This window comes from Myxine glutinosa, chromosome 11 (genome assembly GCF_964187855.1).
Source record: "Myxine glutinosa chromosome 11, kmMyxGlut1.1, whole genome shotgun sequence".
NCBI classification, from domain to species: domain Eukaryota; kingdom Metazoa; phylum Chordata; class Myxini; order Myxiniformes; family Myxinidae; genus Myxine; species Myxine glutinosa.
The window spans coordinates 64,734,115-64,751,868 of NC_136271.1; the positions used below are offsets into that span (position 1 = coordinate 64,734,115).

The 17,754-nt window shown below is 46.7% G+C and overlaps 1 protein-coding gene across 7 annotated transcripts in view; it reads left to right on the forward strand.

Annotated features, from left to right (window-relative positions):
- Positions 1-17,754, forward strand: part of XPNPEP2 (X-prolyl aminopeptidase 2) — a 79,365-nt gene that overhangs the window by 31,085 nt on the left and 30,526 nt on the right. For all 7 annotated transcript variants that reach the window (XR_013624978.1, XR_013624977.1, XR_013624976.1 and 4 more), the window contains 2 exons: positions 6,016-6,208; positions 7,125-7,214. Coding sequence is in view for 3 of the 7 variants with exons in the window: in XM_068097125.2 (XP_067953226.2) it covers positions 6,016-6,208; positions 7,125-7,214 (283 nt within the window). In the remaining 4 variants the exon portion in view is untranslated. The remainder of the gene's footprint in view (positions 1-6,015; positions 6,209-7,124; positions 7,215-17,754) is intronic.

Below are 17,754 nucleotides of genomic sequence, written 5' to 3' on the forward strand. Positions count from 1 at the left end.
TGAATACTTATGTCAATGTGATATTTCAGTTTTTTCTTTTTGATAAATTTGCAAAACTTTCTAAAATCCTATTTTCTCTTTGTCATTATGGGGTATTGAGTGTAGATTGATGAGGGGAAAAATGCATTTAAACGATTTCAGCATGAGGCTGCAACATAACAAAATGTGAAAAAGGTGAAGGGGTCTGAATACTTTCTGAATGCACTGTATTACCATGCTCCATATGTTGTGATGAAGAAAAAGAACCCCCATGTACCATAAGTAGGGAATCCGTTAGACCGGATGTCGTGTAAGTGTATAATTGTCCTCATGACGAGGGGTGGGGTTATGCTAATTTGTTAGGTATTAAGGGTAATTAATCCCCTGTATGTAAGTGCCTCTGTAATCTTTTCCTGTGTTCCTTATGACACTGCAGCACACACACATAGCTAAGCCAAGCAATCGTGCATTAAAACAGTAAATAAAAACCAACCGGAACAGGACATTGAACAATAACGCTGGCGCCACCACCTGCCACATCGCAACATCAAGCAGGCAGGTCCGTGAGGCCATGCCCTGAAGAGCAGTGATTGGTCCGGTACCATAGAGCGACAAGATGGGACTCGCTGATAGGGGCACGCACGGGGATTGTCGGATGACGTCAGAGCCTTGAGAACAAAGGACTTGAGTCCCGACATTTTGTCCTCTTGCGCCAGGGATCCAAAAGCGAACGGTCACCTATACGGTACACTCTTGCATGGGTACAGTCATTATGAGCAGACGCGGTCTGTACGCTCTTGCATGGGGACTTTGGTGCCGTGCAGTCAAAGATACTCTCTCTCTCTTGGGTCCTGACTTTGGTGACGAGCGGCCGCATGTAAATCTCTCAGCATCTGGATTTCATCGTGGCGGTCGTGTCCTGGCTTTTTGTCTCGTGGTCTCTGGCTTTCATCGTTTCGAGCGACGGCTTTGTCCTTTACTTGGCTCTTTGGTTCCGACTGTGCGTTGTCTGGGTGCTGTGTGGAGCAGCCGGCGAGTAGATGGGCGTGGCCTGCTTGCTTCGTGCTTGGCGGCTGGAGAAGCGAACTGCGTGCCAAGGCCTGTCTTCGCGAACGGACTTTGCGCCAGGGCGTGCGGTTTCCATGTGGGGACGCAGGATCTTCGACGGTCACAGACGCCAGGCGGAGTGCAGGCAAACGCACCTCACAAACACTACACATTATTTTCACCTTTATTTTTCCCCTTGTGTTGTATACCGGTCTGTAAGGAGGGTCCTTCGATAAGGAATTTTAGTTTACCGTGCATTCTTTTGTTACCGGCATTTCTTTCAACTAGGGCATGCCCGTACTATATATATATCTAAATTTATATCCCCCCCCCCTCTATTTACATGAAATGGTTTGGTCCAAAGCGAACGGCTTGCGAGTACGGTGACAATCCCCCCCCTCTATTTACATGAAATGGTTTGGTCCAAAGCGAACGGCTTGCGAGTACGGTGACAATCCCCCCCCCTCTATTTACATGAAATGGTTTGGTCCAAAGCGAACGGCTTGCGGAGTTTGGTAAAGAAATCGCCATAACGTGCACAAACGCGCAGGAAAGCGAAAGAATCGCAAATTAGTTTTAATTAGTTTTAAAACATAGTTTAACGCCAACATAGCGGCAACATAGTTTGCCAACGTGAAATAAATGAATACGCTCTCAAATGTGCCGTCCGAGGCAGAGTCTGTTCGGCACGTTCGGCACACGTGATAGCTCGCTGCTCTCTGATTGGTTGAATCGTTTTTTGGACATAGCTCGGTAACTACTTGTCCGATTAATATGAAACCTTGAAAAGGCACATCCTCGGGTCCCCAGCAATATACCTGGCAAGTTTCAAGTATATCGAACCCGTGGTTGTCGAGAAACAGCGGTCACAGACATACATACATACATACATACATACATACACACAGAGATTACTGGAATTATAGATAGATAAAGCCGGTATTTGTACATTTTAATTCCATGCCGGTTTGCATTGATTAACAGGGTCAAAAACGTCCGGTGGGGTCCGTACAGGTAAGAGCTTTGCTGCCCTCATCCCCCGTGCATATTCACACTGCCATTGGATTGAACGCCTTGGAGTTTAAGCTCAATCTGCTAATCCGTCCCCAGGGGTGTTAATCCCGGGAACGCGACAATATATATTTTAATCTGTTGGTACATCCGGTTTGTAAAGAAATATTTTAATTATTTATATATGCCTTGTTTTTTTATATATACAAAATGGTTTAATAGGATTTTCATGGCTTAATGATGCCTTTATCTTGTGCAAGTCTCCAGAATTGCAATGGGAACTATTGTATGCAGATGACATCTTGACAGCAAAAACAGAATCAGAAATAAAGAGGATGTTTCCTAGTTGGAAGGAAGCAATGGAGTGCAAGGAATTGAGGGTTTATGTAGACAACACAAAATCAAATATAAGACTAAATACAACATTGGAGTTATCAGGTGGAATCCAACTAGGTAAAGAGGGAGTCATCAGGAGGAACCCGACTAGTTAAAGAGGGAGTCATCAGGAGGAACCTGACTAGGTAAAGACGGGGTCATCAGGAGGAACCTGACTAGGTAAAGACGGAATCATCAGGCAAACCCGAATAGGTAAAGACAGTCGTCATGAGGAATCTGACTAGGTAAAGAGGGAGTCATCGGGAAGAATCTGACTCTGTAAAGACAGATTCATCAGGAGTAATCTGACTAGGTAAAGAGGGAGTCATCAGGAGGAATCTGACTCGGTAAAGATGTAGTCGTCAGGAGGACCCCGAATAGGTAAAGACGAAGTCACCTGGAGGAACCCGACTCGGTAAAGACAGTGTCAGGAGGAATCTGACTAGGTAAAGACAGTGTCAGGAGGAATCTGACTGGGTAAAGACAGATTCATCAGGAGGAATCTGACTAGGTAAAGAGGGAGTCATTGAGAGGAATCTGACTAGGTAAAGATGGAGTCATCAGGAGGAACCCGTCTAGGTAAAGAAGATTCATCAGGAGGAATCTGACTAGGTAAAGAGGGAGTCATCGGGAGGAATCTGACGAGGTAAAGACGGAGTAATCAGGAAGAATCTGACTCGGTAAAGAGGGAGTCATCAAGAGGAACCTGACTAGGTAAAGAGGGAGTCATCGGGAGGAATCTGACTAGGTAAAGACGGAATCATCATGAGGAATCTGACTAGGTAAAGACGGAGTCATCAGGAGGAACCGGGCTAGGTAAAGACGGAGTCATCAGGAGGAATCTGACGCGGTAAAGATGGAGTCCTCTGGAGGAATCTTACTTGGTAAAGATGGAGTCCTCTGGAGGAATCTTACTTTGTAAAGATGGAGTCCTCAGGAGGAATCTGACTTCGTAAAGACAGAGTCATCAGGAGGAATCTGACTCAGTAAAGATGGAGTCATCAGGAGGAATCTGACTTGGTAAAGAGGGAGTCATCAGGAGGAATCTGACTTGGTAAAGAGAGAGTCATCAGGAGAAAGCCGACTTGGTAAAGAGGGAGTCATCAGGAGGAATCCGACTCGGTAAAGAGGGAGTCATCGGGAGAAACCCGACTAGGTAAAGATGGAGTCATCAGGAGGAATCCGACTAGGTAAAGACGGAGTCATCAGGAGGAACCTGACTCGGTAAAGATGGAGTCATCGGGAGGAATCCGACTAGGTAAAGACGGAGTCATCAGGAGGAACTTGAATAGAGTTCGGGTTTCGGCTGCTATTCCTCTACCCTCAAAGTCATCCAGGCACACTCAGGTCAACCTTACAAAAACAATTTCCAAGAGTTCACCTCTCTGTAGACACGTAATAAAAAGACAGAGCAAAAAAGAGTAAAACACGTAACAAAAACACATAACTTAACAAAACACACACAACATAACAATGATCATGCAGGCCAAACACCCAAACGCAGGCCAAACATTAAACTGATGGTTAGTGGTGAAGAAGGAGAAAGGAATGAGAGTGGAAATGGTTCTCTGTGACTTGTGATGGAGGACGGTCAAATTATATTCAGTGTGCGTCTTGCAAAAAGTGGTGTCATCAGAAATGCAGTCGGGCTAAGGGAAGTTTGGGTATAGTGTCTAGTAGTTCCAGATGCAAAATGTGTATGTGAGTGGAAATCAAGATGCATTGGAAATGGGATTTGAAGTTAAGCTCGAAAACAGGAGAAAAAAATAAATAGGAGTTTTTGTTACTTTGAGACATATTAGATAAAGGTAGTAGGTGGAGCCGAGTTAGCTGCGAGAAAATAGGATAAGGGTAGTATGGAATCGGTGGAGTGAGTTAGGTAAGAGGCATTTTAACACACACAATTATCCCAAGTGAAGTAAAAAGTAGAGTATATTAAGCCTGTGCTAGACCAGTTTGGATGTACGGTCGTGTGACTTGGGGAATGAGGGTAAAAGTTGTGAGCAGAGTAGAGAGGACAGAGCTAAGGAAGTGTGGGATAACAAGGATAAGCAGAGTAGTGTGGACATAAGAAAGAGGATCAAAACTAATAGTACAGAGGAAGAGTTGAGAAAGAGAAAACTAAAGTGGTTTGGCCATGTGGTGAGAAGGGGCGGCGATGAGTCTGTCAAGTAAATCACTAGTTTAGTAGTTGAGGGGAGAAGACCAAGAGGTAGACCGAAAAAGACCTGGAAGGATGTGATCAGTAGAGACATGCGGTTGTTGGTGTTTTAGTCAGGTTCACTATGTCAATAAATTATATTTCGTTCAAAATCATGGTAGATTAGCAAACCTATACATTTTTGGAAAGGTTATAGCATAAGGAAACTAAAAATCAATGTTTACATTTGGAGAGATACCTGTATGGCGGCCATTTTGGATTTTCAAAATGGCCACTGTAAAATACATATTTTGTTCTATTTCTGCCCCTAATTACCCTAAAAACGTTTTAAAATATACTAAACCTATATTTTCAGGGACAAGGAATCCAATGAAAGTATCAAATTAGTGCTATGGGGAATGGTAAGACACGAATCAAAGGTTTTGAATTGCAAAATACTGTCTTTATATTCGCGATAAGTTGCATAATCAAATACATGTTATCATTTTGTACAGGCAGTTAATAACATCAAAATGTGTCACAATAATTCATATCACCAAACATACACAGGCAGTCAGCAAAATCATATATACACATGCAGTCAGTATAACTTCACATCTACACAGGCAGTCAATGACAAAATATACACAGGCAGTCAATGGCATCAAACATACACGATTACAGAATATGCCATTTAGAGTTCGTCATCACTGTCCTGTGTGTCGTATCCGACAATATAGTCCGCATCGTTTTCACAGTCCGTTCCACACAAGCAAAGGTCGGTCAAATTGATTGGCAAATCGAATCGATCGAATTGGTCGAATGGTCGAATGGTCGATCGAAGCGATTGGTCGAATGGTCGAATGGTCGAATTGGTCGAATTGGTCGAATGGAATTGGTCGAATGGTCGAATTGGTCGAATTGGTCGAATGGAATTGGTCGAATGGAATTGGTCGAATGGTCGAATTGGTCGAATCGAATTGGTCGGAATTGGCAAATGTAAACATTGATTTTCAGATTTTCCATGTAATAACGTTTCCAAAAATGTATAGGTTTGCTAATGTACCATGATTTTGAACGAAAAAACATAGTGAACCTGACTATTAATGGCGGAGGATGATTTTGACCGGCATAAGTGAAAAGGGGCCATGATCCAACCAACCACCTAATATGGGGAAATGGCCGTTGTAGTAGTATTAGTAGTATGTGATGTATGTCTTGTCATGCCTTCTTGTTTTACATGTCAGTATCTTTCCTCGACACTTAACTAACATCATTTACGTAAACATTTTCTCATATGCAATAGTGAAATATAACCATTGGCTAATTCATCCCTCAAAACATGTGCATCATGATCACAAGATGGATGTCACAGGATCCTTTGAACTTTGAAAATGGTTTAATAGGTTTTGGATGGCGACATGATGTCTTGATCTCATTCAAGCGATACGCGTCGTCTCCAGGTTGTACGTACACAGTGAGAAAGTCTCCAGTGATGTCCGGGAGTACTTGAGTGGAGCTGAATGTCCAGATTGTGTGAAAATACGGAATTATTCATCGGTGGCTTTGGAGATTGCAGCTTACTCGAAGAACGATGTGCATGTTTGGGTTGGACGAGAATTCACAAACTATGCACTGTACACGGTGGTCCCAAAGGTACGTCAAGGTGGAACTGGTAGCATATTGACTTATCAGTGTATTGCTATGGTGTATCCCATCGGCCTCAACAACCAGGCATCCAAACGTTATCATATCACTTGAGTTGTCACTCCGGATGTTTTTTTCAATTGACATCTCTACCTCAGGTTTTAACTCTCGCTTGAGATTTTTCCTAGATGAAAATTAAAACACCATGCCTGCTGACTCAATAATCAACATGGGAGGGATAAAGTTGGATATCTATTTTATGCAGACACCAAACCTGAAAATCAAGGAATTGTTTCAATAAAATGGCAGACATTGAGGCTAACCAGATTCCGAAGCATTAGGGGAATTATTTTTATGTTTTTTAAACATGGGCATAGAACATGCCCTCAGGAAGACCTCAAAGAGAGCTAGAGTATTTTGTTTTGTAATCTGACCAAATATGGCCGACTGACAGCCTTGAACTCTTAGGTCCGTACAGCAGAATTACTCAAACCACAATTTCTAAACTATGACATTTTATGTCTTTTTCTTCTTGTTAGCAGTATATTTACTCCAAAATTGAAAAATGATCTTATGAGCCTGTAGTGATGGGAGACGAGGTTTTTCAATCGTGTGTGTTGTTTGGAATACGTTTGACCTGAAGTTTTGCGAATTTGCATATTGGGTCACTGAATTGGTTCACCAATTAAAAGCTATAAGCCCTTCTTTTTTTTAGATCAATTGTTCAAAGGTCATGGTTGCATAAAATCATCAATTTTCATTCTGTAGTTTGTTTTTTGCTGTTTTCTTCATGATTAGCATTGGAAGAAGAAGAAGAAGATGTCTGAATAGAAAGCGGATGGGGTTTGAATTTTCAGATGCTTTCTCGTTATTTTATTGAAACCAAAATGTTCACAACTCGGATCTCATTTGATTTGTTTCTTAGGAAAAGCTCATCCTCGATCCATTCACACCAGTACAGCTTACCAAGGCAGTTAAAGATCCAACGGAACAAAAGTCACTTAAAGATGCTCATGTGAGTACATTATAATGAGTGTTATTCCATCAAAGTTCCTTTATTCATTTCATTTCATCAAACAGGTGATATCTCATGATATTGTTGCGGATATGGGATTTGGCCTCCATCCATATCCGCTTGTAAATATTCCCCTATTTCCCCAATACTCCCCAACTATCCCCAATCCCCCATTCCCTAGTCCCATTGTCTGTAAACAACACTCTGTAGAACCGACCTTCCCCTTTTTCCCCCATTAAATGTCGTGCCCAGGTTCACCGCATCTCACGTAGACAACTATAGGACATCTTGCTAGTTATTCTTAGTCTATGTCAGTTAAGGACTCGTTTCCATTAATTCTGAATCTTCGTTGCACCAGAATGTGATTGTATGGCACCAGTAGTGAGTTTAGGACCTCCCCATACCTCCTCCCATCTTTCTCATGAAACTACAACAACAACAACAACTACAACAACAGCGCGCGGGGAGTGTGCGTCCTCACTCCGGCTTGGTTAGCCGCCATTGCCCATGTGCTCCGACGGGGTTACCACGAAGGGGCTGACTGTCAGCTCCTCGTCAAGGGCGGAGCCCGGTAACCCCCCCGCACCCAATAAGAAGCGGCGGGCCGATTCCATCTGGGGCGGAGCTAACGAGCCGAGGGCGTGTCACTCCCCGCTGGATATACGCAGCCACTTACCGGAGGTAACGGGAGATGCGCCCCCAGCTTGAAGAGAAAGAGACGCCACCTCCAGCGCGACGATACCTCCCCGCATATCTGGACCGGACCGTGTGGATCCTGTCCCTGAGCCAAGGTGCACCTTGTGCTGTCCATCGACTACCTGCCCTTCCTTGCCATCAATCCCTGTGTGAGTCAGCCTTGTCCCGTTTATCTGTGGTCTGTCGGGAATAAGATAAGTGTGTTTAAGTGCCCACCTTCCTATGCTGTCCCTCTTGTCCTTGTAATCTAAACGTTCCGCATACAAATATTATAACCTCCTCCGGAGGTCTTGAGAACTGTACCCCTGGTGTCATGTCATCTAACCCAGCCGTTGTGTCCTTTCCTTAATTGATTTAGCGTAGCGCGACTCGGCCAACGTTCGAGTATAATCGGGTAAACTGTGCAGACGCGGTCATACCAAACCGCTCGGTAAACTAACATCCAAAACCGCGTCTGTAACATTTGGTGTCGAGGAGTGGGATTCGGACCTGGGACTAAATTTGTTAGGCCCAAATTTTGGAACACCAATTGTACCATTAGGGTAACATTTGGTGTCGGGAAGTGGGATTCGATCCGGAGCGCGTTTCACGCGCTCGAAATTATAACAGCGAAATTTAATTGTGTTTTACAAAAAAAATAAAAACCCGAATTTTGAAAGTCGCGCTATGGCAGACCAAGACGGCTGGGTTCCGGTAGAAGAGAGTGAGGCAGGGTCGATCCAGGACCAAATTGAGGGACAAGAGGAGAGCGAAGCAGTGAGGGTAGCAGATTCGCAAAATAGCGTCGTCGCGCACGAGGTTACGGGCACGCGAAATGGCGCCTCGCACATGGCCACGGCACCCACACCCGCGACCGTAGTAGCGCCGCTGGTAGATTTGGACCTTTTTTTCATACAAATGAAGGCCCTTATGGCCCAGAATAGCGAGAAAATGAGGGAGGAAATGAGGGCTCAGAGTGAGCAATTAGGGGTAATGGGAAACCAAATGGGGGTAATGGGGAACCGGATGGTAGCTCAGGGTGAGCGATTGGAGGGCCAAATGGGGGTAATGAGGGACGAAGCGAGGGGTACCGGTGAGGGGTTAGACAAGAAATTTGGGAAGTTAGACAATAATTTTGAGGAGTTAGACAAGAAATTTGGGAAGTTAGACAATAATTTTGAGGGGTTAGACAACGGGATAAAAGAGGTGAGAAATGGGTTAATGGGGGTAGAAAATAGAATGGCTGCCCAGGAGAATCAAATGGAAGGGATGCAAAAGGGGTTAGAGGGGTTAGAAAACAGGATGGAAGGCAAATTGAGGGACATGAGGGACCAAGCGGAAAGGGAAGTTAAACAAATGGGGCAGCAGATAGAGGGGGTCAGAATGGGGGTAGAAACCAAACTGGATGCTCACAGGGAGGAAATGGAGCAGATGAGGGTGGCATCTGGGCAGGAGATGCAAGTGATGGGAGAGGAGATGAGAAGAGGTGTGAGTGAGGAGGTCGGAGGAGTGCGCGAGGAGGTGAGGCACTGTAAGGAGCACATGGAGAAGGAGGTGAGAAAGGGGACTATAAAATTGCAAGGGGGCATAGAGGACCTGACGCAGGAGGTGGAACAGCTGACGGAGGGACAAAAAGGACTAACGGAGCAGGTTCAAAGGAACACTGCGGTATTAGGAGGGTTAAAAGCGACACAGAAAGAACTAAAAGATGACTTGATAGCGACGAAGAGGGAATGTCAGATGGTACGTGAGGGACTGACAACGAGGTTGGACGAGGTGACAGAGGTAATGGAGACGAAGGACCGGCAGGTGAGGACGCACATGGAAACGGTCAAGGTAGCCTTGGAGGACGAGCTTGAGGAGACGCACCGAGAAATAAAAGAGGTTAAACAAAAATTAGAGGAAGTGGAAGAAGAGGTGAGTGAAATTAAGAAGGGACGAACAGAAACTAAAAGAGAAATCCAGGAGGAGGTGATGGAATATGTGCAAGGTCGGTGCTCAACTCATAATGTGATGCTTACTAACCAAATAAAAAGTTTGCAGGCGGCAAAGGAGGTGCGGAAACGAGGTATGGAGGTGAGTGGCAATGTATATGATGTGAGGAAAGCTTCAGTCGGCTTGGGGATTGGTTTGGATCCGGGTGTTCGTGAGAGGCCGTTGGTGAAGTGTGCGACAGGTCAGGTGTGCGAAAAAAGAGGTGTGCGAGAATGTCCGACCATGGGGTGTGTGAGGAAAAAGTGCACGCCGAGGAGTGAGTGTGCCGTCAAGAGTGAGTTGGTCGAAGCGCGTGTGCGAGGGGGTACATGGAAGCGCGGTGTGGTGAGTGTTACAGAGGAAGTAACGAAAGAGGCTGCGCGAGAAAGGTGTGTAACGGACGGGTGCATGGGGAAAGCGCATGCTGTCAAGAGTAGGGGAGAATGCATGCCTGTGGTGAGTGTTACAGAGGGTGTAACGGGACAATGTGCGGAAGAGTGTGCACGAGAAAGGTGTGTAACGGACAGGTGCATGAGGAAAGAGTGCGCTGTCGAGAGTAAGGGTGAGTGCGTTGTCAAGAGTGGTGGTGAGAGTAGTGAGAGTGACGAGGAGCGTGAGTTGGTTGTGACAGGTGAGCGAGGATGTACACCTGGAATGGAAGGATGCACACCTGGAATGGTAGAGCGTGAGTGGGAATGCACGCTGGAATTGGTAGTGAGGCACATGGTTGGGTGTGCGAGTGAGAGCACACCTGTGATTGTCACAGAGGAGGTGACCGAGGAGGGGGCGCGAAGAGGTGTGTTGGTGAGGTGTGCGAGCGACGAATGTGTGCCAAGGTGTTCGGTGGTCAGGTGTGTGACCAAGTCGGTGAGCGGAATGAGTGTACCGAGGTGTGTTAGAGAAGGTACGACCAAGAGCATGGAAACGGCTGCATGTATGAGCACGAAAGGGGTAGCGTATGCATGTAAGCGTCCAGGTGAAGCATCGACGGTAACCGGTTTAAAGGTTAGAACGACGTATAGCCGAATCGGGCCCTCAGTGCGCGTCGGGCAGCTTCGCGCGCCGCGAGAACCAGCGGGGATCCGAGCCACGGCGGGTTCGAAAGGACCGCCGTGCGCGATCCACGCTGGGCCTCGCTTGGAACGGCCGCGTCCGGGCTCCACTAGGCGGAGCGGGCCGCCCGATAGGAAGGGTCGCCATGGCGACCACTTTCTATTGAGACGTGCCGGCAGGTCGAGATCGGGACATTGGATGGCTCCACGCCGAGGTGGTGCGTGGGATCTCGGCCCGGGTAAGCCCCCGCCCCTGCCCCGAATGCGGGACGCATCCAGCCGCCGGCACAAAAGAATCCGCGTTCATTGCTCGGCTGTACGAAGCCGGGCTGTAGACGTGAATTGGCGCACCGAGAGGATGTAATAAGTAGACGGGTGATGAGGATAGTGTTTTGGCCCCGAAATTAGAAAAAAAGCAAAATTTGATGATGGTATGGGTAGAATTGGCAGTAAATGGAAAATTTTTAATTTGTTGAAATTTGATGTGCAAAATTGGTAGTGAGCGATGGGCCCGGTGGGTAAGGGTGGCATCCCTGCCACCCTTCCCATGTGGGGCAAAGGAGCAATAGCTTATGGGGTGTATGGCAGTGAAAACTAGCCCGGGTGGGTTAGGTTATATTGTGTGTAGGGATCTAGCGAAGATGACATTAGGTAACGTTAAGGTTAGTTAGTGACTGATACCTGTAGTGGGGACGCAGGTAGATTAGTGTGGATTATAATGACGAGGGAGCGCAATAGTTTAAAGGGACGACTGGGAAGCGCAAGTTTCAGAGGGGAGTAGTTAGATGAGATGATGCTGTGTGAGAGCTGGACAGGTGTGTGGAGCAGTGTATGAGTAGTGAGTGTTGTGGATCAGCGCGAATGCGCTTGGGGAGAGAAGGGTGCAGGTGGCACCAGGTGTGAGAGCACAGGTGTGCAAGTACACGTGTGTGGAATATATGGAGCAGAGAATGAGTGGTGTGGAGAGAGTTGGAGTAAGTGGTACGGAGTGGTGTGCATGGTGCGAAGGTGGGGATGGGGGAAGAGTGGACCCCTTTCACGAGTACCCGGGGCGGGTAGTGTAAGTGTTAGGTAGAGGGTATAGGTAAATTGTGGTTGGATATTGGCATTTGTGGTGCGGTTGCAGAATGGTACTTGGATGGGTGCATTAGTGTTGTGGAAATGGCTGGGCGTGTAGCCTGTTAGTGTGTGTAGTTGGTTGGGCACTCCACCACTGTGAGGATGTCGGCCAGGTGAGGCCGCAGGTGGGCTCTGGGAGCCGTTAGTGTCAGTGGGGCCCGAGGATCCGGAGGACGGACCCGGGTAGCCCAGTGCCAGAGAGGGCACCGAGTGGGGAGAGCGCCAGAGGGCCTTCCCCAGGTAGTTAGGTTAGGGTGAGGAGCAGGTAAGCTCGGAGGCAACTGCAGTGGTGGAGGTGTGCAGGTGGGTAGACCCGCTGGGAGAGGTACACGCCACAGCCCAGAAATTGTGCGAGGGCACCGGGAGATGAATCGGGGGAGTGAGACCCCAAATTGAAAAGCACCACAGTTTGGTCAATGGGAATTGGTTTTTAGAACCCATAGTGTAAGTTGGCCAATGGATTGGCAGGGAAAGACCCCGGGTAATGTAAAGTTGTTAAAGTCATTTAGGAAATAGTTAGGATTGATGAACCTGTCGCACCATACGCAGCCACTTACCTGAGGTGATGATGATGACTCCACACCTGTGTTTTCTTTGTTCTGTGTGCAGGAAAGGAGAATTGCTGTTGGATTTGTGAGACGCATCACGACGTGGATGAGACATTGGGGTGATTCCATCTCTCCCTCCCTAGGAGGGACTGATGATGAATTGGTGATGGCAAATTATGATGTTGAGTTGGAGATGGCAAATTTTGATGAGAGTTGAAAATGGCAAATTTGATTGGTTAGGAGGGAGAGAAGACGAATTTGGTTTATGGGAGGAACGGGGAAGACAGTAGGGACGTTTGTTGATTTGTAAAGTAGATGTTTATGGGTAGTGTTGTGTTTTGTGGATACAGTAAGGGGTAAGGGAGGGGCAATGTAGGTTACCTGGTGGGGGGGGGGGGGGCGTACGGTAGGAACGTACCTGTCTCACCTGGTTCCCATGTGCCCCTAGTGTGCATTACCTTGTGTTGCGTGCACTTTTGCGCCCTTACCACCTTACTCACTTGTCTGCTTCTTTTGTCTCCCACCTCCGAGGATCTGGCTTTGGGGCAGAGAGAGAGGAGAGAGAGGTGCTGGCTCCGCAGTTGTGGGCCTGCACTTTCGCTGCTTGCTGCCGGGATCGATACACCATATGGACCGCAATGTTTGTGGCCGCCCACCATGGACCGCAGTCTTTTGCGGGCAAGCACCCCCCGTTGATGGACCTATGGGTCAACGTGGCACCTATGCCATACAGGTGAACCACTAATAGTTGGCCCCCTGACGGCCACAAATAGGAAATGGACGCGGTTGGCGCCTTTCTTTATTTTTGAAGGAAGCAAGAAGGCCAAGTGCACCACATGAAGGCAAGACCAGCGGCAGAACATCGGCCGGCTGCGACACCACCGGTGATTGTTGAACACTTTATTGGTGCACCGGATGGTGCTGACTGTACATGATGGGGTGGTGCTTTTGGTGCTTGGAAGGGGTGCTCTGCACATTATTAAAGGCCGTAAGGCCACAGAGCACTCGTGGGTTGGTGTATCGATGCTGGCATGCGTGCTCTCTCTATGCATAACATCTGCATGTGTTCCTCCAAAAACAGGTCCTGGATCGTAGTGTAAATATCAGCGTAGTCTTATGTAAATAATGCTCCCTACCGGCTGTATGTTTAGTTTGAGAATTCTTTCCGCGATTCGGTTATCCTGTGGGTGTGTTTCTGTGAGGAGAAGGGTGCAACGTCGCAGGGGGACATATTTACTCATTTGTGAACATCTGTAAAACTGTCGCACTCAGGGAAGAGTTAATAGTAGAGGGAACTACATCTGAGTGCCACACTAACGTAGGTAAAAATTTATTGGGTCGGGCCGCCCCGAGGGTAGAGAAGGGTGCAATGTTGCGGATATGGGATTTGGCCTCCATCCATATCCGCTTGTAAATATTCCCCTATTTCCCCAATACTCCCCAACTATCCCCAATCCCCCATTCCCTAGTCCCATTGTCTGTAAACAACACTCTGTAGAACCGACCTTCCCCTTTTTCCCCCATTAAATGTCGTGCCCAGGTTCACCGCATCTCACGTAGACAACTATAGGACATCTTGCTAGTTATTCTTAGTCTATGTCAGTTACGGACTCGTTTCCATTAATTCTGACTCTTCGTTGCACCAGAATGTGATTGTATGGCACCAGTAGTGAGTTTAGGACCTCCCCATACCTCCTCCCATCTTCCTCATGAAACTACAACAACAACAACAACAACAACAACTACAACAACAGCGCGCGGGGAGTGTGCGTCCTCACTCCGGCTTGGTTAGCCGCCATTGCCCATGTGCTCCGACGGGGTTACCACGAAGGGGCTGACTGTCAGCTCCTCGTCAAGGGCGGAGCCCGGTAACCCCCCCGCACCCAATAAGAAGCGGCGGGCCGATTCCATCTGGGGCGGAGCTAATGAGCCGAGGGCGTGTCACTCCCCGCTGGATATACGCAGCCACTTACCGGAGGTAACGGGAGATGCGCCCCCAGCTTGAAGAGAAAGAGATGCCACCTCCAGCGCGACGATACCTCCCCGCATATCTGGACCGGACCGTGTGGATCCTGTCCCTGAGCCAAGGTGCACCTTGTGCTGTCCATCGACTACCTGCCCTTCCTTGCCATCAATCCCTGTGTGAGTCAGCCTTGTCCCGTTTATCTGTGGTCTGTCGGGAATAAGATAAGTGTGTTTAAGTGCCCACCTTCCTATGCTGTCCCTCTTGTCCTTGTAATCTAAACGTTCCGCATACAAATATTATAACCTCCTCCGGAGGTCTTGAGAACTGTACCCCTGGTGTCGTGTCATCTAACCCAGCCGTTGTGTCCTTTCCTTAATTGATTTAGCGTAGCGCGACTCGGCCAACGTTCGAGTATAATCGGGTAAACTGTGCAGATGCGGTCATACCAAACTGCTCGGTAAACTAACATCCAAAATCGCGTCTGTAACAATATGTTTGAACACAATAAGGCATAAAACTTGTGGCTTTTGAGTCTGGATTGTTCTTGAAGAATACACCAGGCAGTTTTAACTGTAAAAAGGTTTCATTTACTCTAAGTAAAATATCTTAAATGCCTATTAAAGTGAGCAAATGAAAAAATGTAACCTTTTATTATTATTATTATTATTATTATTATTATTATTAGTAAAAAGCCCGTCAAAAAAGACGGGTTGAAGAGTTTATTTGACGGTGCAGCCTCGTGAGCATGCCAAAGTCTGAAGCCTCGGCCTAGTGTCAGGTGGCGGATTAACGCACGGGCACACTGAGCACGTGCCCAGGGCCCCCAAATTCAATGACGTCATGCAACCAATGCAACCCGAGATCACGAGAGATGAGCGTTAATGAGAGACCGATAGTGGTTCATAATCTTTCGAGATGAGACCCAGGGTGGGTCTCACTTTGTCGACAAACCATACATAATCACCTTGTGTGTGGTGATAAGCACAGCGTAAAGGGAATACTCCATCACAAGGAAAGCAAGCATTGTCACGTGATAAATCGATTAACAAATATTGCCCTGGTGTTTAATTAGGCAAGACTATTGCAAAATTATGGGTGAGTATTAGTTATTAGTAGAAAAAATATTGAAAATTACGAAAAATTACAAAAAGTAGAAAGTAGGTGAGTTAGTATTAGTGGAAAAAACAGAGATCAAGTGGAATAATAATTCATTCAATGTGCACAAATGTAACAATAATCACCCTAAAAAATGGATATTTCCGAATGTTACTAAAATTCGATATTGTTTAGCAAATCCACAAAAAAACAACAAAAATAAAATTATATATATATATACTGTATATATATCAGTCACTATGCGACCTTCATATCATCAGTGGAAAACCGCCAGCAAGGTGTCCCATACAGCTGCTGCTGCACCTTGCTGGGAGCGATAAGCACCGCCTGCCACACGGTAACGTTATCTCTGGTATCCACTCATCATATGGAGTCGACCTGGTTGCGGTTGGGAGTTACTAATAATGGTATCTGTAATCTGGTTCTCCAACCTAATGAGCGGACAACATGACGTCATCGCCATGCATGTCCGCATTGCCTGCAAAGCTCCAGAGGAACCATCTAGCAGTGCGTCATTACGGTAAAATGCTTCACTGCGTTGCCCTGATGAAGCCCCAACAAGGGCGAAACCAGGTCGGTAACTGTGAGTTTTGCATGCACTTGTGACAGTATCTGAATTTATAATCCGTAATGACGCACTGCTAGATGGTTCCTCTGGAGCTTTGCAGGCAATGCGGACATGCATGGCGATGACGTCATGTTGTCCGCTCATTAGGTTGGAGAACCAGATTACAGATACTATATATATATATATATATATGTATATATATATATATATATATATATATATATTTGCTGCGCATGCGCAAGATTGGAGGTCACGTCTCTTCAAAGCTGTCCATGCGCGCACGCTTTCGAAGTTAAGTAATTTTTCACAATTGTGTTTTTGTCGAAACTGTATCGTTATTTCGGTGTGTGTATCTATTGGTGTATCTTTAATAGGATTCTCGGTGTTGGTTTTTCATACCTGTGTACAGAATCGTCGGTTAGTTCGTGTCGCGTATTCTGAGGTCTAGTGTAGTACTAGTAGGCTACCGTGTCCGACCTTGGCTTGAGGCTTTGTTTTTGTCTCAGTGGTTCTTCGATTGCGCTGCAATTACTTTCGGTCTCTGTTTTTCACGGTCTTTTCACCCCATACTTCCTTGTTTTAAAATCTCAACTAAAAAAAAAAAAAATTTCCTTCTCTGTTCTTATCCGTTTGTTCGTTCTTATTTGTTCGTTCGTTCTTCGACCACGTTGTTCGTGATCACGTGATCACGTTGTTAAAAAATGTTTAAACTGTCCCCTGAAGAACTGCATTCTGTCGTATACTACAACACCTTTTTCTTCTTCTTCTATAAAAAGATGCTTTCGACTTGCTCACCAAATCTATTCATTCCAAAAAAAAATTCCATCTCTTATAGTGCCTCTTTCATACATTCCCTAAACTCTCCAGCACTCCACCCATCCTTCAGCGTCCTCAAACGTATTTTTGACTCGAAGGTCTCAAGAAACTCATTTTGCAATAAATGTTCGTTTCCCATTAATCGTACACTTTTCAAAATCCAATCTCACCCCTCCCCTCCAAATCTTCCCCATCACCCCTTCCCTCCAAAACTTCCCCATCACCCCTTCCCTCCAAAACTTCCCCATCACCCCTCCCCTTCAAAACTTCCCCATCACCCCTCCCCTCCAAATCTACCCCCTTGCCCCTCCCCTCCAAATCTTTCCCATCACCCATCCCTTTCAAATCTTCCCCTTTGCCCCTCCCCTCCAAATCGTCCCCATCACCCCTTCCCTCCAAAATTTCCCCATCACCCCTCCCCTCCAAAACTCCCCCATCACCCCTCCCCTCTAAATCTACCCCATTGCCCTTCCCCTCCAAATCATCTCCATCACCCATCTCTTTCAAATCTTCCCCCTTGCCCCTCCCCTCCAAATATTCCCCATCACCCATCCCTTTCAAATCTCCCCCCTTGCCCCTTCCCTCCTAAACTCCCCCCACACCCCTCCCCTCCGAGACTCTCCCTCACTCCTCCCCTCCTAGACTCCCCTCTCACCCCTCCTCCTCAAAGCATCCTCCCCACTTCTTCCCCCTTCCAACTTTCACC